Here is a 23,725-nt window from a genome sequence, read left to right on the forward strand (position 1 = left end):
CAAGCCAGAACGTTCTACATGACTCCTTACCTGACCCCTCCCTGCACCTCTGGCAGATGATGATTGCTCCCATTGGTCAATATAAACATTTCTTGAATCATTTACATACTGTTTTATGAAATTACTTTCATTTAAAATTAAATATACATACACATTAACTTTTTAATTTTACAGCATAGTTGTAATTTAAAATTATTTAAATGATGTGACAGAACATTCATATGAAAAATCCTACAAATCATGACATGGCAGATCAATGTATGTTTATTTTACTTTCTAGTTGTATTTAGGAGAAAACTGATAAATTTGGTTGTCAGCCTCACTTATTCTTCCTTATATTATTTTCTGTTTCCAAAAGTTGATTATTACCTAATGTACATATTTCTAGATAATGTTAAATAATACAACGAAAGTAAAGACGGGAAAGAAATTTTTACAAATTATGTCTTCTCCATACACTAGCTACTTTTTCTGACACTCTCACCAACTCAATCTTCAGAACAACCATATAGAATAGATTATATTATCCCATTTTATCGATGAGGAAACTGAGGTTCAGAGAAGTTTTATTATTTGAAGTACACATAGCTTAAAATTGAAAATGTAAGAATTTTAAATCTAGCCATATAGTTGTGTCTCCAAAGCTCAAATTTTTTCCCTTTCATAAAATTTCAAAAGCGTGTCAATTTATGCAAAGTAAACATCTAAAAATCCTTCATTTGAAAATTAGTATTAAAGCAATCTCTTTATAATTATACTTTTCAGTTTTTATGTATGATTTCACTATATGATTCCAGTAAAAGACAATTCACAATTTTTAACTGAGTAATTTTCCAGTTGTGAGTTATTCTGATTTCTTGTTTCTTTACCGTCCTCTGATAGACTTTTGGTGATTTCATGTCTCTGATATATCTGCTAACTGTTGCATGGGGAAAACTAAGGTAAAACTGCAAGCATTCCATCAATACTAAGGATAAAAATTTGGAGAAGTCCATACTTTCATATCTTATTATCTACTTCTCTCACTGACATTGTCCATCTTACATCAGAAAAAGATTTTCCACGAGAAGATCTAAAAGGGTACCATCTTAGACTTTCCCTAAGATAAAAACCCAGGATCAGCTCGTATCCTTCAATTTTTTTGCCTGCAAATATTTTTTATTTGCATCAAGCAACAGTTAGCATATCCTGCATCAAAGATAGAGTACATGGAAGACTCCAAGTTACTAGGGCCTGTCTTCAACATCCTCTAGCTTCTACCTACCCTGGGGAACTATAGCTTCTCACCATCAGCCAAAGATCAGAGGTGGTCTGAGTTGGTAACTGTACTGTGGATCTAATAATCTTGTAAAAGTCAGGATCTGAATTAACGCTATGTCCAAATCTATTGCTATAATTCTTGTCTATATACATTATCTTGATTGGTTTTCAATAGTCAATGGTAATATGTTCAAATAGCATGTCTATGTGAAATTTTGAGTAAACACTAAATTTTTTAAAACTCATAAATTTTTTAAATACATTAAAATGCCTGATGCACAAGAGATGTATTATTATGATTTTTCCTAATATGTATGACTAATTAAAAGCTGTTTTAATGTTTTGGTATTAAAATAAGTGTGATACCCGTAAAAACATAAAGGGAAATGTGTAAATGCTTTATTATAATAAATAATTAGCACTGCTTTAATATTTGTAAATCAGATATTTAGGGATTAAATTCATGATATATAGAAGTGTGGGAGACCAGCATATGCCACCCCCAGATATGAAAGAAGGTTGAGCTGGAGGCAATTAAGAAGAGACAGATCCAGAGAAGCTCACTGCCCTCCATTTGTCTAAAAGTAGGACACGGATTTACAAAAGCAAAAAAGGATCCTGGACCCCAGGTCCCGTCTACCCAAGAGAACAGATGTTAACCACTGATGAGTTTTGGATCCTTATCACCTGAAGATGGTACCAGAGGAATCTATATTAACAAGCTTTATTGACTAGCCTTTATCTGCCATTTATTTGCCTTTCCACAAGTTACTACCTGTAGAGACTCAAAATCCTTTTCCTATGGAGACTCAAAGTGCTTTTACTGTTCTTTGTTGGAGATCCTATATAAGCCAGAATTCAAAGTCACCGCTACACATTCCCTGGGTGTCTCTCATGTATAGGGTAAATATACATGCTAATAAACTTCTGTTTGCTTTTTCTTGTTAATCTGTCTTTTGTTACAGGGAACAGTTCCAACTAAGAACCTGTAGGGGTTCATTCGTCTACATAAAGAAACAGAATTTACCCTGACAGTTCCAAGAAACTTTATACAATACTATAAAATATTCTTTTTTCAAGAATTTTTGTAAAACATGACCTTTTCTTGAAATTTTCTTAAAGACTAAGAATATCTTAAAGAAATCTTGGGAAGAAAAAAAATTGGTATGAGCAATTTAATAGTCAAACCTACTGAAGAGAAATGACTTCTGGTAACCACCCGGTGAGTGCATGAATAACTGTGAACTCTCCCAGTTCTCTCCTCTCTGCTACATGGATACTAAAAGAGAAAATGCATAATGCTATAGTTACCAAAATCTGAAAACACAGAAAGACATATAAGAACTAGGAATCACTAATAAACATCAGTATAATAATAAATGTAGGGGTTATTCTGATTATATGCTAAAAACTTTATAAGAAAATACTATCTCAACAGTCATATGATTTGTTTTGTTAAAGCACTTAAGAAGGACCAACCAACAACAAAATTTCATGTATGTTTACAAAACATGTTTATATGCTTAATTTTTAAATTATCTAAAGTTAATATTAATGCCATATACGTAAAACATATACATTATATATTATAAAATCTATAATATAAATAGTATATAATCCATTTTACATATTCAATATATGATCATATTCTTTTAAAAATAGAATAGTGTCTTTCATTGTTCTGATTTCAGTAATTATTTTAAGATGCCTCTGAGACGGTATATATTAGATCAGTCTCGTCTATGGCAGGTGAAGATGACCATCAGAAATCCTTCATCAAATCCTTAGATAACTGTAGAGACACCAGAAACATCTGTTCTACCCTATACAAAAGAGTGGGTCTGTCAGTATAACATAAAGCCAAATGAGGTTATGATTGACCAGATATGGCTATTCTCATTTAGTCCTTTTATTTTTTCTTGAGGTGATTAGTTTACTTACACTTTGAACACATAAATGCCATATCTCTCTTTCTCTCAGAGTTACCACTTCAGTTGATCCTGTGTCAATAGGAGTGATGATGGCACTGACCAGCACACGTTCTATTCTTCAGAAGAAAATCTACCTCGCACATATCCCACTATTTATAAATGTGCATTGGTTTGTTGTTTATGGATTATGAATTTCTATATGTCTGCCTATCTCAAAGACAAATATCTGTTGAGATAGATCACAGTCTATTCTAAACTTCCCTTTGGATAATTATATTTATAAAGTGTCTTTGAAAATCTCATAGAAATGATGTCCTTTTCTCACATTGGTATTGAAATTACTATGTATTAATTTTTTAAAAGTAGTAAGCTAAATTAGCCGGGTGTGGTAGCATGCGCTTTTGTTTCAGGTACTTGGAAGGCTGAGGTGGAAAGATTGCCAGAGCCCAGCAGTTCGACACTGGGGTGGCAGTGAGCGTGCCACTGCACTCCAGCCTGGGCGATGGAGTAACACTCCAACTCAAAAAAAAAAAAAAAAAAGAGTAAGCTAAACCTTATATAAAAATCATCACTATATACTTATAAAGTCTGATAAGAATTTATGGAAAAATATAAATTGTACTATGTAGATGAAATGTATTACACTTGCTCCTTCATATTCAAACTAGATTTTTTTTTTTTTTTGAGAAAGCGGGATTTATTGAGAGGACTGAAGGAGTTGCCCAAATTATTTTTAATAATAATAATTTTATTACTTATGTAACTATAAAATGCTACTGAACTACAGCTTTAAGAAAGATAAAATCTCACTCTGATTATCCAGGTCATGTATTTAATGCTTCATTGGTCTTGTAGCTCTGATTCTCAGAACTTCAAGTTAGGTCTGAGAAGCAAGAACATTAGGAAGTTGTTTTTTGTTTTTTTTTTTTTGCCAACAAACTTAGTTGCCATCAGTGTGAATACTCAGTGGTATTTAGTTACCTAAAAAGATCTGGACTGAGTTTTTCTAAAATCATTGCAATTAAGTGCTGAAAGCTGGTGAAACAAATTTCCAACAGAAAATTGAGGGCGGGTAGGAAAAAAGAGAGAAGAAGAGGACGGCAGTAGGAGTGGTTGTTTTTTGTTTTGTAGCCATAGAAGACAAAAAGGAAGCTGAGTCTAAAGAAAATGCACACAAAGCAGACCTGGCTTCTGACTGACACTGCAATGTTTATGAAAAGGGGAGGGAGCCAGGCTCGGTGGCTCAGCCTGTAATCCCGCGCCTTTGGGAGCCTGAGATGAGTGAATTGCCTGAGCCGGCGGGTTCGAGACCCGCCTGGGCAGCGAGACCTCATCTCCACAATAAATCAAAAACCAGCCAGGTGTGGTAGCGCATGCTTGTAATTCTGGCTACTTGGAAGGCTGAGGTGGAAGAATCGCCGGAGCCCAGCAGGTTGAGGCTGCAGTGGCCGGGAGCGACCACTGCACTCCAGTCTGGGTGACAGAGTGAGACTCCAACTCAAAAAAATAAATTAATTAAAATTAAAATTAAAAATAAAAAAATAAAAAGGGGAGAGGCCTGAGCTTTGAGCAAATCACTGATGTGGGCTGTTAAAGCATGTGGGTGAGTTCTGTGGAATACTGAGATGCTAGGACACACGGCAGGAGGCGGAAGGGTATAAAATCCAAGTCTGTGCAGTGTATATAAGGATTCTCCCGTTGAGCAAGGATGCAAAGCTGTAATGCATCTCCAACTCAAGCATCAAAGCTTTTTTGCAGTGTTAGGGCCAGGATGGAATGACTGCTTATCTCCGGAAATGGAAGCTGAGAGAATAGCACATAGCAGACATGTCTCACATATGTTGGTACACAAGTCATGTAGGAATATAAGACACAAGCAGAGTTTGCAAGGATATTGAAGGAAATGTGAGCATAGATTTCATCATAAACGTATCAAAAGTGACCGATGTTATAAAAAGCATGAGGAACATAATGCCATCCTTTAGAAGAGTTCAGGGTTCTCAGGATTAGTAAGTTATTGCTGCATACACAAAACCCACAGTTTTAACTAGATTCCAGTATATATTAGTTAGTATTTAGTTGAAATGATATTTCCCCCTACACAACATTTTTTTTTTTCACCCATTAAGTTGAAACATTATTTTTCACTAGTGACTTTCCATTCTTAGAAAGCATTGAATATAGAATGATTTTTGGTTATTTTTTTCTTGGGAAATTTTGTCTTATTGTTGACTAGCCCATTATGTCAAATCAGTGGCTTTGGCACATTTGTTTTCATATTGGAAAGTTCATGTCGTTTGGAATTTTAAAAAACATCTCTTTTAATTGATTAAAAAATAAATCTATGTAATATGGATGTGTAGTTGTTATTATTTGCCTTTTATATATAAGTGAGTGATAATTTCTCATGACATACTCAACGTTTGCCAGCTTAATGATAGCTTTAGACAAAAGCATTGGCCAGAGTTCAAATTCATAGGTTGTGGCTGGAAGCAATAGATTGTTATCTTCATCAAAAGGCAGAAAGTCATCAATAGTTATCTTTCTCCAGCAACCCTAAAAATAAGAAGAAAGGAATGTAATTCCATCAATAATTGATAGTATTTGTCTCATACATTATTGTACACAGCTGACATTACTATCTACTGTTTTATAACTTTATTTTAGCATCTTTATTTAAAGACCGAGATACTTGCTTTTTCAATATTGCTCTGGTTGATCATTTTAACTTATTGTTTTATTTAATATATTTACAGCACACCCATATCTATATCAATACTGTCCTTAAGGTCTCATGAGCAAATTCTTGGGTGTACCATCCTGCATAATGCAATGAATTAAAGTCTTTAAAATAACAAAGCCAAAACATTATATAACCATGGGTAATCTTGGGTATAATAAAATAACTTTATACAGCCATAATACAAATTCTTCAAATAGAACTTTAATAATAATTGCTTATCCTGAAACATGGTCAGTGATCTTACACTTCCAATTCCTATTCCTAATTAAAATTACTCCTGTTCCTAATTAAAAATCTAATTTTCTTTTAAGAAGGGATATCTCTTACGTTGCCCAAGCTGCTCTCAAACTCTTGGGCACAAGCAATTCTCCTGCCTCAGCTTCCTTAAGAACTGGGACTACAGATATATGCGACAATCCCTGGGCAAAAGATCTAATTTTAAACATGAAGTAAATTAATAACTCATTTAATAAAATCATTATATATTTACCTATATGCCTGCAACTTCATAATTAAAAGAGTGAAACAAATGATAACATTAATGTTGTGATCACAAACAAAGATCTTTTCTTTTACATAGGTTTTACATGCTAAGTTTTTTAAAAATTGAATTTCATTTAAAGATGTGGGGTACAATTTAGGATTAGGTATATAAGGGGTCATCGTACAGGTAAAGTTTGGGCCTCCCTTTGGTCCCTACTTCATCTAGTTTGACATCAGGTATTCTTACTGATGTTATGTTCTCCCCCACTCCCATCATTTTCTGGCACCGCCAATCCTTTTCTTATAGTATTGTGGTAAACGTTCAGGGTCCACTGATGGATAAGAATATGTGGTACTCAGTTTTTTGTTTCTGTGATAAATCACTGAATATCATACTCTAAATCCATCCATCCAAGTCACTGCAAAGTCCATAATTTTGTTCTTCTCTATGGCTACGTAATACATGCTAAGATTTTTTTTTTTTGAGTCAGAGTCTCATTCTGTCACCCAGGCTGGGATGCAGCTGCAGGTTCACAGTCATCACAGTCTAGACTTGTTGGGTTCAGGTGATCTGTCCTCCTCAGCCTTCCAAGTAGCTGGAACCACAGGTGCATGTCACCATGCCTGGCTATTTATTTATTTATTTATTTATTGTAGAGATGAGGGCTTGCCAAGTTGCCCAGGCTGGTCTTGAATCCCTGGACTCAGGCAATCCTCTTATCTCCTCCTCCCAAAGTGCTGAGATTATAGGCGTGAGCCACCATGCCCGACTACATGCTGGGTTTTATTATGAATTTATTCCTTTGCCAAAATATATTTTCAACAGTGATGTCAAGCATTGTGAACCCAAAGATCCCATAACACATGGGCTATACCACTGAACTACTTACAGTCTAATGGAGAAGGCAGTTATGCAATCAATTATAAAATATAATATGTTCAAAGAGCTCTAGGACCAGAAAGAAAAAAGTGACTAATTTTGCTGGGGAAAGTCTTCACAAGAAAGTGACATTTGAACTGAAGATTCAAGGAACAGCATATTTTCCCCTGATAGACAGAAGCAATAGGGTGAAAAATGTTTTCTTCATATGACACTTGTAACCTTGACCTTTATATTGTCTTATTTATTGGTTATGTGCCTTTTTCTTTCTTTCTTAATAAATGATGTAAAGTAAGACATGGTGAAAGGCACGGATGTTTAGCTATACCCCTTCTTATCTCAAATGAAATGACTAAATTAATAATACACAGAGAAATAAGCAAAAGAACAAAATTCACTTATTTGAGGTATCTCAGAAAAGCCTGTTACGAGAGAAAGAATGAGACTACCAGGGACTGGAGGGAGAAGAGAATGGGAAGCTATCATACAATGGGTGTAGAATTTCTGTGTGAAATGATGAAAATTGAGAAATAGTGTGATGGTTGCACAACACTGTGAACATACTTAAAGTCACAGAATTGTACAGTTAAATGATTAAAACGCTGAATGTTTTGTTATGCATATTTCACCACAATTAAAAAGTAGCAACAGGAATTCCCTTCCTATACTTTGATTTTCAAAAATCTTCATGGGCAAGATTCCTATGAAGAAAAAATCTTAAGCAGCCATACAAACATAAGTCAGATCAGTCCAACAGGTATAAGCAATGGCATTTTTCAATTAAGAATGTTTTGATTACTAAACACCACTGAACTGCACATTTTAAATGGGTGAGCTGTATGGTATGTGAATTGCATCTCAGTAAATGTGTTACAAAAATAAGACTACACGAGGATGGATATTTGGCATCATATATATTTCTAAAACATAATTTGACCAGATTCATAACAATTTTCTTTGAAATTTTTGGATTTATTGATGCTCATACATTGTTGATTATTTTCTGGAAATTTATAATGGAATTATATATATGCTAATTATCCAATGTCCGGTGTGATGGTGATGGTATTTGGAGGTGGGGACTTTGGGAAGTGATTAGGTCTTGAGGGTAGAGCCCTCATGAATAAAATTTGTGTCCTAATAAGAAGTTGAAGAGACCAGAGTTCTCCTCTTCTACCATGGGAGAAGATGGCGAGCCATGTATGAACTAGGAAGCAAGCCTTTTCCAGACATGAAGTCTGTCAGAACCTTAACCTTGGACTTCCTGGCCTCCAGAACTGTCATACATTTCTGTAATTTATAAATCACTCCTCTATGTTATTCTATAATCTATGTTATTATATAATCATAGGACTAAGATTATATAAGTATACATAGCTTATTTCAGACCTCATCATAGACCATTAAATTATTTTTGCATTTGATATTTTTATTACTGCATGTAAATGACATATTGAACATTTTAAAGTTGCTACTGTGTTAGAACCACATTGTTTAAAAAACTTATCAAAATGTTTATTTAGCATGCTTATATATTATTTTATTATAAATTATATTTATATTACCTAAATTACTAAACAGGATAAATATAAATTACTAAAATAGAATACGGTCATGTTCACATTTTAATATTTTCTACACTTGAATTCCAGGTCAAGATAATTAAATGGCTACTTACTTTTATACCTTCTTCCTCTCATGAGCATGCCAAAAGAATAATAAAAATGTGGGTTTTTAAAAAGTATTGGTATAAATCACAATTACAGAAGATCAAGAAATGATCGGTAGACAGAGATTTCATCAAATATATGAATAATCAAAATTATTTAGACGGAATGAAACCTGACCTCACTCTCCCCACTTCCACTGCGATTACAAGGTGGTGATTTTCCCATGCAGGTTCTGAGGGTGGAGCTCTGACTTCCATGCCAGCCCTGAAGTAAATAAGAAAGTTACTCTCCCCAGTGGGTACAACTATGACCTCTATTCTCCTCCTGCAATAAAGGAGGTAGTGATTGTTATGGGAACCCTTATTTCTGCTGCCTCTCCCTACAGTAATGAAATGGCACACTTTCCCCTCCTCAGGTGGTGCTAAGGAGACTGCAGGATAAAGTACTATCATCTGAACAACAAACAAGTGTGGCAGAGCAGAATAGCACAGCAGAGGCTTTATAAACTAAGTTGGCATTTGAAACACAGCCCACAAAAGTGAGCCCGGATGTGACTTCTGAATTTAACTAGGTTGACTATCTGCTGAAATAGGAAATCAACTAAACTAGAGTCATAAAACATAACACCAAAAATATTCAAGAAACTGTCCAATATTACTCATCATATCCAAAGCCAGGAATGCCAATAAGAAAATAGAATCAACAGACCACACCAAAGTAACAGAGGGAATTGGAATTATTAAATAAGAAATAAGAGTCAGTGCCCTGAAAAGGTTGCAATAAGCAATTATGAGCACTCTTGAAAAAAATTACAAATAGAAAATCTCAGCAAAGATATAGAAGACATAAAAGAGAAAAAAATAGAAATTTTGAACTTTAAATTAAACTAAAAAACAACTCTCATTTGATGAGATCCCTAGCAGAATGCAGGTGACATAGAAATTAGTAAACTGCAAATTAGATCCATAGAAATTATGAATAACAGGAAAAATAGATTAAAAATTGTATGAGGCTCAGAGGCCTATGGGACAATGAGAAAAATATGTAATATTCATGTCATTGGAGCAACAGAAAAAGAATAAAAATGTGGGGTTGAAAATATATTGAAGAAATAATGGCCTAAATTTGTCATAAGAAATAAACGTACAAATTTATAGAGCTCAGAATAAACCAAAAGAGATAACCCCAAATAAATTCATAACCAAACATTTCAAATTCAAACTTCCAAAAAGTTAAGACAAAAGAAAAAAATGCTTGAAAGTCAGCAGCAAGAAATGACCTATCACAGAGAAAGAGCAGATTTCTCCTCAGAAGACAGGGAGTCTAGAAGGAAATGGTACAACAGTTTTCAAATGTAACAGAAAAGTATTGCTAACCCAGAATTCTGTGAACTAGTGAAAATACCCCTTAAGAATAAGAATGAAGCCAAAAGCTCACCATCACACAATATATCGATGTAACAAAGCTGCACATGCTCCCCCTGAATTTACAATAACTAAAAAATAAAAGAATAAAACACTGAAGTGCTCCTTGGAGTAGTAACTGGCTCTAGGTCTGGGGCACAGAACGTACAGTTTTGTGCCAGAAAGCAAAGAAGAGCATTGAACTTGAGGTCACGCGGAAGGACTAGGGAACCAGCTTTGAAAAGACTAAGTATCCAAGAGTCCTTGGGATATCACAGAGTAATGGCTTCAAAAAATTCAAACACACCAGATATGTTAAAAGCCAAGATGATACACACACCCTTCACCAGGGAGGAGCAAGGAAGGAGGAGGAGAAGGAAGAGAAAGAAGAGGAGAGGAATAAAGGTAAGGGAGTTCCTGCTTGTTGGGGTTTAAATCTGTCTTTCCTTAACCACTGTTAACATTGTCATGTCTAGATTCTATTTTTTCATCAGTCATAGCATCTCTATACTTGGGTATTCTGAACCATTCAATGAATATTGCATTATAAACACTTTTAGATGTTAAAAAAGAATAAACGTGAAATAACAATATTCTCTGATAAAGAAAAGATAATTTGTCATTAGCAGATTAGCTCAAAAAGTAATGGAGGAAAGAAATTTTTAACAGGAAACAAAAATGAGAATAAAAGAAAACTTGGAACATCAAGAATGAAGGAAGAGTAAAGAAAAATTATTACAAATCGGTTAAAAATTTACTTAAAAAGCAAAAAATAACCATAGGACTAAATATGATACCCCTCTTGTCTTGAGCTTTTAAAATCATATTTGAATTTAAATGCAAAATTTTCAATAAGGTTCTGAATATGGTTAAGAAAATGATATCAGAAAAGGAAGAGTATAAAGGGACCTAAATGGTGCTAAAGTATCTATATTCCAATGTAGGTAGCAAAATGCTGATACTGTGATAAGTTATGCATATATATTTTAAAGAGCAATCAACCACTAGAAAAAATTATACAGAGATATTCTCAAAAGCATGGATAAATCAAAATAGAATCCTAAAGAATTGTCAAGAAGCATACATGAAAAATAATAAAGACTATAATGAATACAAATTAGTATAAAAATAAGAAAGGTGACAAAGAATAAACAATAATATCACAGCAGTAAATTCCAATTATATAAAATATAAATGTTCTAAACACACGAATTAAAATATGGGTACCTTGAATGTACTTATCAAAATTAAGAACTTGCATATACTTTGAAAGAATAATTCCACATGTGGAAACCTAAAAGAAAAAAAGACTCATACAAATGAGCAAAAACATATACACAAAGATGCTATTTTATAGCATTGTTTGCTTTAATAAAACATTGATCCTAACCTAAATGTCTATTAATATGAAATTAGCAAAATAAATATATATATATATGCATCCCATATAAAGTAGATCAATACATGTTAGCATATGAAAAACAATAGTTTATAGCACAATAAGTATGTATAATTCTATTGCTATAAATTATATATAATGAGTTTATATATGTTTATAATAACAGAAGAAAGCTTAGGAGGATATACAAAAATTATTTACAACAATTGCCTGAATAGGGTAGAATTACAAAGAATTTTCATTGCCTACCTTGACAATTTAATAGTATTTAGATTTGCTTTATTAAAATCTAAAGCATGTATAATATTAATGATAGAAGAATAAAGCATTTCCATTAAGGAAGAAAGTAACTGAATGATAGAAAAATAATTTGTCATAGTTTATATCTTGAAACATTGTTCCTCAAATTTATTTATTAATTTACTTTAAAGATGTAGGGTTCAATTCAGGATTGGGTGTACAAGTGGTCATCATACAGGTAAAGTTTGGGCCTCGCTGGGTTTGAGATCGGGTATCCTTATTGATGTTGTGTCCCTCCCCTCCCCTGGCAGTATCCCTCTACTGCCAATCCCTTTCTAATAGTATTATGGTAAATGTTCAGGGTCTGCTTATGAGTGTGAAAATGTGGTACTCAGTTCTTGTTTCTGTCATAGATCACTGAGTATTATAGACACTAATGCCATCCAAGTTGCTGTGAAGTCCATATGCTTTTCCTTCTTTATGGCTGCATAATATTCCATCGTGTATATGTATCACATTTTTTATCCAGTTCAGTTTTGAAAGGCAGCACAGTTGGTTCCATGTTTTTGCTATTGTAAATAGTGCTGCAATAAACATGAATGCAAATATCTTTTTTTGTAGAGTGATTTGAGTTCATCCAGGTATATTCCCAGTGGGGGGATTTCTGAGTAATATGGAAGGTCAATTTTTAGTTCTTTTAGAAATCACCACACTGTTTTCAATCGAGGTTGAACTAGTTTGCATTCCCACCAACAGTGTAAAAGCGTTCCCTTTTCTCCACATCCTTGCCAGCATCTGTTGTTGTTTGTTTTATTAATGATGGCCATTCTTACTGGGGCTAGGTGGTATCTCAATGTGGTTTTGATTTGCATTTCGTGAGGCTGAGCATTTTTTCATGCGTTTGTTGGCCTTCCATATATCTTCCTTTGAGAAGTGTCTATTCATGTCTTTTGCCTACTTTTTAATAGAGCTGTTTGTTTTTTTCCTTTCAGTATGCTTGAGTTCCTTATAGATCCTGGATGTTAGGCCTTTGTCAGATATACAGTTGGCAAATATTTTTTCCCATTCTGTAGGCTGTCTCCCTGCTCTCTTGATGGTTTCTTTTGCTTTGCAGAAGCTTTTCAGTTTAATGATGTCCCACTTGTCTATCTTATCTCTTATGGCATGGTCTTTTGGGGTTTTGATCAGGAATTGGTTGCCTGCTCTGATTTCTGTAAGAGTATCTCCTGCATTTTCTAAGATTCTTATATTTTGAGGTTTTACATTTAGGTCTTTGATCCATTTAGAGTTGATTTTGGTGTGTGATTATAGGTAGGGGTCCTGTTTCTATCTCTGCATGTGGTCAGCCAGTTTTCCCAGCACCATTTACTAAATAGGTTCTCCTCTCCTCAGTGGTTGTTATTGGATGCTTTGTCAAAGATGAGTTGGTTGGGAAATTGAGGTCTTGTTTCTGGAATCTCTATCCTGTTCCATTGGTCCATATGTCTATTCTTGTTCCAATACTAGACTGTTTTGATGATTGTAGCCTTATAGTAAAGTTTAAAGTCTAGAAGTGTGATACCCTCTGCTTTGTTTCTTTTGCTAAGGATTGTTTTAGCTAGTCAGGTTTGTTCAAATTTCCATATCAATTTCTGTATTATTGTTTCTAGTTCTGAGACGAATTAGTTGATAATTTAATGGGTATTGCATTGCATTTGTAGATTGCCTTTGGTAGGATGGACATCTTAACAATGGCCACAAAAAAAAAATGGAATATTTTTCCATTTGTTTGTGTCCTCTTGGATTTCTTTGAGCAGTGTTTTGTAGTTCTCATTGTAAAGGTCGTTCGTGTCTCTGGTTAGGAAGATGCAGAGGTATTTCATATTTTTGATGGCTATTGTGATTGGGATTGTGCTTCTTATTTGGTTCTCTGCCTGTCTGTTGTTGGTATAAAGAATGCGGTTGTCATCAAAGAGGGATAACTTAACTTCCTCTTTTCCTATTTGGATACACCTGATTTTCTTTTCTTGTCTAATTGCTCAAGCTAGGACTTCCAATACAATGTTGAACAGGAGGAGTGAGAGTGGGCAGCCTTTTCTTATTCCAGTTTTCAGGGGAAATGCTTCCAGTTTCTGGTCATTTAGCAATAGGATCAGGTTGAGATTTCCAAAGTTGACGAAATACATTAAAATAAAATTCCAAATCAAGTAGATTTGGACTTGTGAAGAATCAGCACAATTAAAAAGAAGTAAGTCACACTTTTCTTTGCTAAACTAAAGGTAGTGTTAATAAATGTTTACCCCATTCCACAAAGGAATTCAAACAGAAGGAAGAATGTCAGAAAGTAGAGAGAGAGAGAGAGAGAGAGAGAGAGAGAGAGAGAGAGAGAGAGAGAGAGAGAATGAGAGAAAGAGTTAAACTAATAGGGTTGTTTCAGTGTTTTGAAATACTTAATAGTATTGACCCTCCTCCCACCTCAAGAAATGGGAGGGACAGGAGACAACAACCAGCCATTCGACCTCTTTTCTCTGTTCCCTTCTTTCCATCATCCCTCAACACTATCCACCAGGTTTTCTACTTTTTAAAACTATAGTGCCCCGCTCACTCTGCACACATTTGAGAGACTAAAGTCTGACAAGGAAGCCTTCTGAATGGTAAAGAAGATAAAAGGAATTTAGAAAGTTATTTTCTCTTCTAACAAAGTTTTAAGGTCAATTGTCTTGCTGTGAATGTTTAATAAACAAAATTCTATTTGGGATATTGGAAGCTATATTAACGTTTTTCACCTTGATGGTCCCACAGTAATGACCCAAGTAACTTCTAATTATTGGCCTTTCAGCATTCCTCATCTGAGAAAGATAGATGGCTCAGGCCCATTAGTGAAAAAGTCATGTTCTTATAAATATATAATGGAATGACTAACTGGTAATATACTTTTTGTGCTTTTTCCATGTCTTAAAATGTCCAATAAGAACATTCTTTTCCAGTAACTAGGACAAATAAAAACCTAAAGGAGTTTGATATGATCTAGCATTGCTAAATATTGTTTGAGTCTATTTCACCATAATTATCAGGGGTTTTGAATTCTCTGTATTTCCTACTTCCCATTTGCTTCCATTTATAGACAAAAATAAACTCTTTCTGTCTCAGATTAAGATGTGCTAATATGAAAACAAATCTCAAGTTTAGGACAAAAAACTGATGGAATCAGGCTCCTCGACTTCAGCAAGGCCCAAGAGAGGAGGTCTGGACCATAGTCCTGCCTGCTGCCCATGACCCTGACACCATATCACAGATGAAAGAGGAAGCAATGGAAACCCTGTGCATCCACCTACCTGCCTGGGAGTGCAGAGACAGTGACAGGACCAGCACCTACACACAGTGACCCTGCCTCCATGGTGTAGGCAACACTAGTTTAAACATCATATGGGAATGGTATTGCAGGAGAAGCAAGCTATGTTTCTTATTAACTACCAATTACATATATACAGGACAGTTATCATCAGTAGCTACACAATTGATATTCTGTATAAACTATATTTTCCGGTACTAGCCTAGGTAAGGGTGTGCAAGACAAATATATTTATCAGTGTGAAAGACACATGAGTTTTCATGCACATAAAGGTGAACTTACCATCCAGTAAAGCTTCACAACATACTTTCCATAGCTATTGAACAAAGGTATATGACCCTTCACAGCCTTGCATAGAGAGTATATGTGTTCCCAGGGCTTCCAGGGAAGAAGAGGCAGTTCCCCTAAAGTCCCTTTAAAATAATTGCTCAAAATCCCTCCATTGAAGATCTTCCACACTGCATAGATTTCACTGATAATCCATCTCATCAGCTAGAGACAAAAAAAATTAGTGCTAATTGGTTATTTTTCAGTTGCAGATACTTTAATTTAGAAGGAAATACAGTAAAAATGTACTTCCAACAATAGTATTAAATGTTACATGTAATGTATTCCACATTTTTATTTCTCATCTATAGAATGAAATTATAGGTCTTGTTTTTGCTTTTAGGAAATACAGTCATAATACAAACTAAAATGGCTAACACTGAATATTCCCTTAGCTAAGAAAGCTGTCTGCCAAAGTAAACTGTTGGTGATTTGGCAATGACCTCCATTTGACATTGACCTTCCTATCAGAAGGGTGTGTGTGTATGTGTGTGTGTGAGAGAGAGAGAGAGAGAGAGAGAGAGGGAGAATGGGAGAGAGGGGAGGGAGGGAGGGAGGGGGGAAGGAAGAGAGAATGGGTACTTTTGAAGGCACAGATGACTTTTACAAATGAGTGAGCTACCTTTTTGTAAATGGTAAGAAGCTTGAGAAAGAAGTTATCTCTTTTATGTCAATAAGATCAACTAGAGAAGGGATGGGATGTGAAAGAATTAAAATTGCATAGGCACATAAATGTACTTTAAATCCCATATATCATACATTGATCTTTAGGTGCTAAAATGTTCTAAGTAAAACTTCCACTTGCAGTGTTTTTAACAGGTAACAAGGCTCAGTGGGAAGGTAAGCTTCCAAGTAGAAATAGAGACCAGAATCTGAATTCTCCTTCAGATCTCTCATAGCCTTCTGCTGTTGGGCAAGCCACTTCAGCCTCTCTAAACTGCCATTTCTCATCTGTAGGATGTAGATAATAGTATCTGTTTTTCAACATTCTTGTGAGGAATAGAAACAGTGTATAAGAAATCTCTGACTCACAGTGGGTGCTTAGTAAAGTCATTATTACCTCAGTAGTATCAGATTTTCTGAAATATTAATCTTATACTTAACTGTCTCCTTTGCAAGAAAACTAAGTACTTGATAAAGACCTCATAATATTTATGTTTTACTTAATTTGAGTTATTTAGGATATTCTTCAATTTTGGTTAAGTCAAAAAAGTTAAAGCAGATATCCTTCTGTATATCTGGAAATTTCACTATAGAATATTTTATTCCTTTATTCTCTTGAAAAATGAAAAGCTAAAGTTTATGTATGTTTAGGATTTATAAAATAGTTATATTTTAAACTAAAATATAAAATAAATTTTATATTAATCTGCATAACCTTGTTGAAGAAATAAATATTTTGATTTTAATATTGGCCAAGATATTAAAGGTAAGACAAAATATTTGAATCGGTAATGACTATGCCCCACTCCTCTGACTGAGTCTTGGGAGAAAATAGCTTAGCCCCCCCACCCCCCCGTTTCTGATTTTACTATCTTAAGGGAATGGAACAGGCCTGCTTGTGATGGATAAAATCCAAGGTGGAAAGGTGAGAAGGTGGAGAGGTGGGGAGTTAGTAGGTGGGATGTGGGGAGGTGGGTGGATGGGAGGTAGGGAGATGGGAGAAAGACCACCACAGGAAGTAGGATAGATAGTGAGAACCCACCTACCTTGCAACCATAGACAGAAGAATAGAGGCATGAGAAGTGCCAATGCTAACATTTCCCACCTTTGCTTGCTAAACTCAAGGCTTCTTTCCCTTTTGAATGTCTGGTTATAAAATACTGAGCTATGATAAGTGAAATAAGACAGACAAAGATAAATAATGTCACGATCATACTAATATGTGTAATTTAAAAACGTCAAACTCACAGAAACAGTGAAATGGTGGTTACCAGGGTCTGGAGGGAGGGGAATATGAGGAGGTATTGGTCAAGAAGCACAAAGTTTCAGTTATGCAAGATAAATTATGGAGATCTGCTTAGAATAATATGTCTGTAGTTAACAATATCTTATTGTATATTTGAAATTTCCTAAGAGGGAAGATTTTAAATGTTCTCACCACACACACACATATACACACAAGAATAACTATGTGAATTGATGGATATGTTAATTAACTTGATTTGTGATAAATATTTCACAATGCATATCAAGTCATTAAGTGTATATACCTTAAATATAGCCAATTTCAAATTATCAGCTATATCTCAAAAAATTGAAAAAATACTCAGTTACACTAAAACTTAAATGTAAGCAAGCGAGAACTGAAATCAGCTGGGGATTGTTTAATCAGGACTGAAGGCATTCTACCATGAGACTTTAGTTCATGCCTTCCTACATACCTCACTGCAGAGTAAATGTTCATTTGCTGAAAACAAGTCAAACATGATTTCATTTTTCACAACCACTGGAGTCTGAAATTTAAAAAAGATATAGATACATATTACTCCATAAGAAAAATAAATGAAAAGTAGCTAGATGAAACAGTTATGTACTGGAAACAGGCAAAACCTGATTTCATTTCTCACAGCTAGAGGAATGAAAAGAAATAAAAAATAAACTCATTATTCTGTAAGAGTTCTTAGTGATATAGGTGACATTAATTTAATGTAATGACAATAAAATACAGTATTTGACTATAAAAATAAAATATTATCATGTATTATATATGCAGATAAACTTACCAGGCACAGACACACAAACTGAAAGCTTAAAAAGTAATTTAAAATTTAAATTAACCACTCAAGTTAAACCTGAAGCTTAGTTAACCTCTGGTAGCGAAGAAAATAACTTCATCTTGGATTAAACATATTAGCGGTGATAGCTTTTAAAAATCCTGTCTTACTTTACATACTGTTAAGTTTGAAAATTAGTTTTAATAGTTGCTATTTAATTTGTACACATTTAAATTAGATGCTAATAAATAGCAAAACAAAAATAACAGGAAAACATGACATAACTTTTAAAAATGAACTACAATTTACATCAAGTATATATATTTAACGTATCAAATTACCATGAAAATAATTTTGATTCGAGATTTTATTTTGATGGAAGGTAATGGCATCTTTCACTCATCAGTTCAACTGGCATCTTGAAAACTTCATAAAATTTTGTGTTTGAGAAAAAGTTACCTAAAACTATGTTAAAGGCCTAAATTTATTCTGCTAATCATAAATTATAAACAGTTTATTCTGGTTTGACTGACTGTAATGGAATGCTCCTAAAATGCCCATACTTTTCAGCAAGTACAGTACACAGTAAAATTGATGAGTTATAGATTAGATAAGTATTAGATATGTAAAGTTTGAAGCATCATATTTAACAGTCACCTGCTGATAAGTGAAAAGTAGGAACCGAGTGGACAAAAGGCCACAAATATTAAGGCAGACGTCTCTACAGTGGCATTTAGCATTTTTGTCCCCTATCCGTGTACCTGTTCCCGGGCAGGGTGAACCTTCAGACATCTTACATCTGATCAGTATCGGCAGGGCCCAAGGGTCTGGGTCACAAATCGCTAGTTCTCAGAGATGAATGCAGCTGATCGGTCATTCTATGATCAGAACTTGTTAACCCCCTTCTTGGAAGGGTCCGTGTTGATTCTGATCTCTTAAATCTAGGATTTTAAGGTTTTTAATAACCTTGTTTCTCTCGGACTTAGATCCTGTCCTTTTTGTGTTTTGCTTATGGAATTCTAGGATATGTCCTAAATTGGACGGTGTTTTTAAAATTGTGTGTTGTAATTATTTAGTGGTTTATAAAGTCAATTTAGTGGGTCAGAACTTGATAGAAAGACAAATGAAACAGGTACAATTCTATTAAAATGTGACATAATGGAATAGAGTAAGTCTTACGTAGGAAGGTCATCATTGTCGTGTGGGATTTTGGCTTATATCTATCCCTATTTAATGAGTCACAATGTAGAAGGCAGTTATCACTGTGGACCTAGACATTAAAGTATGAAAAACACTATTCTAGGACTCTCATAGTTTGCCAGATTTTTGGTTCTGGTCCATACTCCAGGGTGACCGATCAAGACATGGAGGCAGTGCAGAGAGAGAAGATATACAGAGGCGGATGTAAGCATTATAATAAATGTAGGTGGAAGTGTCATTAACAACAATGAATGAGTTTACTCTTAATATCAATGTATCTCTGAGAACTAAAGTATGCTAAAAAAAAAGTTCACAAAACTTTCCTATGTCCAAATTTACCACACTTCCACCTAATATAATTCATGTTCTTTATTTGCATTCAATGTAAACCATGTACTTATATTGAGCAGACACTGATATTGTTAGTAACACATCAACAGAGTTTATTACATTAACATCACAGAATTTATATTCTTCATGTCAATGTTATCTAATATTATAAGGAATTTTAAAGTGCGGTTCATATTGATTATATTTAAAATGTTCTGAAAGTAGGCATTTTTAAAATACTCTGTTAGGCAGAGACGTACTTTTTGGTTTTTTTTTTTTCCTTCTTTCTTTTTTGAGACAGAGTTTCACTCTGTAACACAAGCAATTGCACAGTTATGGCTACCACAGTCTCAATCGGCTGGGTTCATGTTATCCTTCTGTCTCAGTCTTCTAAGTAGTGGGGATTAGAGGCACGTGCCACCATGCCTGGCTAATTTTTTGTTTTACTGTAGAGATGAGGTCTCGCCATGTTGTCCAGGCTGGTCTCAACTCCTGAGCTCAGACAATCCTCTCTCCTTGGCCTCCTAAAGTGCTGGGATTATAGGTGTGAATCAGTATGCTGACCAGAGATGAATCTTTTTACTTTTTCATTTTAGCAAATCTTAAATCTAGATTTATCTGATTTTCTCAACTAGTAACGGTACTTGGAAAATATGGAGAATAAAGTACTTTTCTTGCTTCAGTATCACTACTGATGAAGGCTAAAACTTTTAGGAATAAAATCACTTTATGTAGAGATGAGACACGGTTTTAATAGATTCCAAAGATGTACAGAAGAACCAACTCTATTACAATCATTTGCTTAGTTCTAAATAATTTAGCCTATTGGTTTTCTAGGCACTTAAGTGAAATTAATGGGAGATTCAATGAAGGAAAAAGGCATTAGTGATAATTAAACCCTTGAAAAAAACAAAATATACTCAAACTAATATACTCACAATAAGCTATTAAGAAGATAGACCAGCATGTTTAGAGTTTTAATCTGTGTTAAGTGCTATTTAAAATGAAGGTTTCTCAAGTGATGTCCTAGTCAATATGATTCACGTGGTTGGGTATGGGGTTCAGAAATAAAGGTGGCCTCTGGAAAAATACTTCAAGAATGGTTGAAATAGAGATATCTAAATGCAAAACTTTTGGTCTGGAAAATTAACGCAAACAAACACTAAAGAAAAGAGACTTGCATGCCATGTAAGTCTGTGCTACAAAACAGGAAGGAGAATGTCAGTCAGAAATTAAGGAATAATATCACACAGTATTTTAGGCTGTAATTTGACATTTTGGAGAGAAGAAAAAAAATCAAGGCTCTAAACAAAATTCAATAATCTTGTAGAAACCAGTTCAAGAAATATTAAACTATACTGATAAATATTTATTTCTGGCTTAAATGCCAAAAATCAAGTACTTTTTCTTGTTAAATACCACAAGAAAGAATTACCCTAACTCATTTAAAAAATACAAATTTATATTACTAGGACACTGTATCCCCATAATTAGTAAGCATTTTGTTTAATAGTAAAAAATGTCTTACCCGACTAACTAAAATGTCCTGTGGACGTTTCCAGGAATAAATTTTTAGTGATGGTGGTAACTCAATTTTTCCTTCAGGGTCTTCAAAAAAATGCTATATAAAAAAGAAATTGAACTTTGTCTCCATATGGTTTTTTAAAAATGAAAACAATTCAATCTTAATAAAAACAAATACATGCATAGAGTTTATCAATCAATAAGCATTTACAGAGCAATGTGTGTGGTTTTCTCAGAGCTAATTCATGGTGTATTTGGAATATGCTGACTTTAACAATACTGTATATAATTAATGGGATGTTGATTGTTGAGTAGTAGTTTCATTGTTGAGAAAAAAGTTCAAACAAGCATGAACTGCTTTGAAATGTAAATTAGTTATGGCAATAAAACTCTTTTAGATGGGCCAAATATGGCCATATTTTCAAAAAATATATATTTTTTATCTGAATAGAAAAGATTGAAAAAAATATTTACTTAATGTTCAACTGTTAGAATCATAAACAGGATTACATGTAAATAAAACTTGAACCTTTGACCTGACTTTCATTTGTTAATTTTTAAAATCAATCTTATTCTTTTGAGGTAATTATATATTTATATGCAGTTGCATGAAATACTACAAAGGTCTCTTTTCTGTATTCCGTTTACCCAGTTTCTCCAATGGCAACATCTTGTAAAACTGCAGTAGTGTCACAACCAGGATATTGACATTGACAGTCAAGATACAGAACAGTTTAATCACCATGAGAACCCTTCCTGTGCTCTTTCGTGCCATACCTACCCACCTACTCCCTACCCCATACTCCATCCCTAAAAATGAAAATCACAGCCGGGTTCGGTGGCTCAGCCGGTAATCCCGCACTTTGGAAGGCTGAGGTGAGTGGATTGCCTGACCCCACGGGTTCGAGACCCACCTGGGCAACTTGACGAGACCTCATCTCTACAATAAATCAAAAATTAGCCAGGCATGGTAGCACGCGCCTGTAGTTCCAGCTACTTGGAAGGCTGAGGTGGAAGGATCATCGGAGCCTAGCAGGTCCATGTTGTGGTGGCCGGGAGCGGCCACTGCACTCCAGTCTGGGTGACAGAGTGAGACTCCAACTCAAAAGAAAAAAGAAAATCACTAATCTGATCTCTGTTTCTATAATTTGTCATCTCAGTAATACATAGATGGAATCATATAACATATGATATGACAGTATGAAACCTTTAGGATTGGCTTTTTTCACTTAGCTTAATTACCTGGCAATTCATTCAAGTTGTTGCAGATATTAAGAGTTTGTTTTTACTGCTAAGTAATATTTTATGGTATATATATATATATTTGTTTATCATTTGCCTATTGAAGAACATTTGGGTTGTTTCCATGTTTGGGCTATTACTATTAAGGTTGCTATGAATGTTTGTGTGCAGATTACAAGTTTTTGTGTGAACATAAGTTCCCATTTATCTAGGATAAATGCCCAAGAATGCTATCAATTTATTAATATTTGAACCCAAATTATGGGCTACTTAGTGAGTTCTGGGAAAAAACTGATGTCCAAGTGCCTAATCTCAAATGCTAGCAATCTAGTAAGTAAAGAGACACTTGAGGTAGATACTATGCAACTGTTCTCAGAATTCATAAAACACTGGTAAAAAAAAAATTTTGCAAGAAAAAACATGAAAAGTGCCAGGTATATGAATAAAATGCTTGAGGAATATAACCTTTCTGTATGAGGGGAAAGAACAACTAAATTTTGCCTGAGTTAATAAGGACAGGATCAAATAAATACTGTCTTGCAGTTTTCATAGTAATCATATGTTTTACGCTAAGGCTGGTATGCCCTGATAAATGAGTTATATTTGATAGCATTGTGTAAGATTTAAACATTATAAGTGTATATGTTTATCAAGAACATGTAGTTTATTGTCACATTGAAAACACTGGAATAATTTGAATGAAGACAAGGTCACCTCAACATATAGCCAAGATGTGGTGGCCAAAAATGAGTCTTTGAAAAATTGGTTGAGGTTTCCAGGTGCTGTGCTAGACTTTTGGGGTTTCCTCACATTTTTTTCCTTGCAAATATTAATTTAGTTGTTTTAAAGTACCTATCTGTAATTCAAAAATCTGAGCCATTCACAGATCAGTTTTTATTATCTGATTTCTCCTCTTGGTTTTCAGTCAATTGGTTGTATTTCTTTCCATGCCTGGTAAATTTTCATTGAATAGTGTATACTAGGTATAAAAATTGTCATACCCACTAGATAATGATGTCTTCTTCTAGAAAGGAGGGTTTTATTT

General features: G+C 34.3%; 1 protein-coding gene across 1 annotated transcript in view; it reads right to left on the reverse strand.

Annotated features, from left to right (window-relative positions):
• Positions 1-23,725, reverse strand: part of ADGB (androglobin) — a 192,999-nt gene that overhangs the window by 123,961 nt on the left and 45,313 nt on the right. The window contains exons 3-7 of the mRNA XM_008074020.1: positions 21,443-21,535; positions 18,052-18,123; positions 15,623-15,832; positions 5,608-5,747; positions 2,453-2,539 (exon numbers count right to left, since the gene is read on the reverse strand). Coding sequence (XP_008072211.1) covers positions 2,453-2,539; positions 5,608-5,747; positions 15,623-15,832; positions 18,052-18,123; positions 21,443-21,535 — 602 coding nt within the window. The remainder of the gene's footprint in view (positions 1-2,452; positions 2,540-5,607; positions 5,748-15,622; positions 15,833-18,051; positions 18,124-21,442; positions 21,536-23,725) is intronic.

The sequence above is a fragment of the Carlito syrichta genome, unplaced genomic scaffold, assembly GCF_000164805.1.
Source record: "Carlito syrichta isolate Samal-C Ts95f unplaced genomic scaffold, Tarsius_syrichta-2.0.1 Scaffold316274, whole genome shotgun sequence".
In the NCBI taxonomy this organism is placed as follows: domain Eukaryota; kingdom Metazoa; phylum Chordata; class Mammalia; order Primates; family Tarsiidae; genus Carlito; species Carlito syrichta.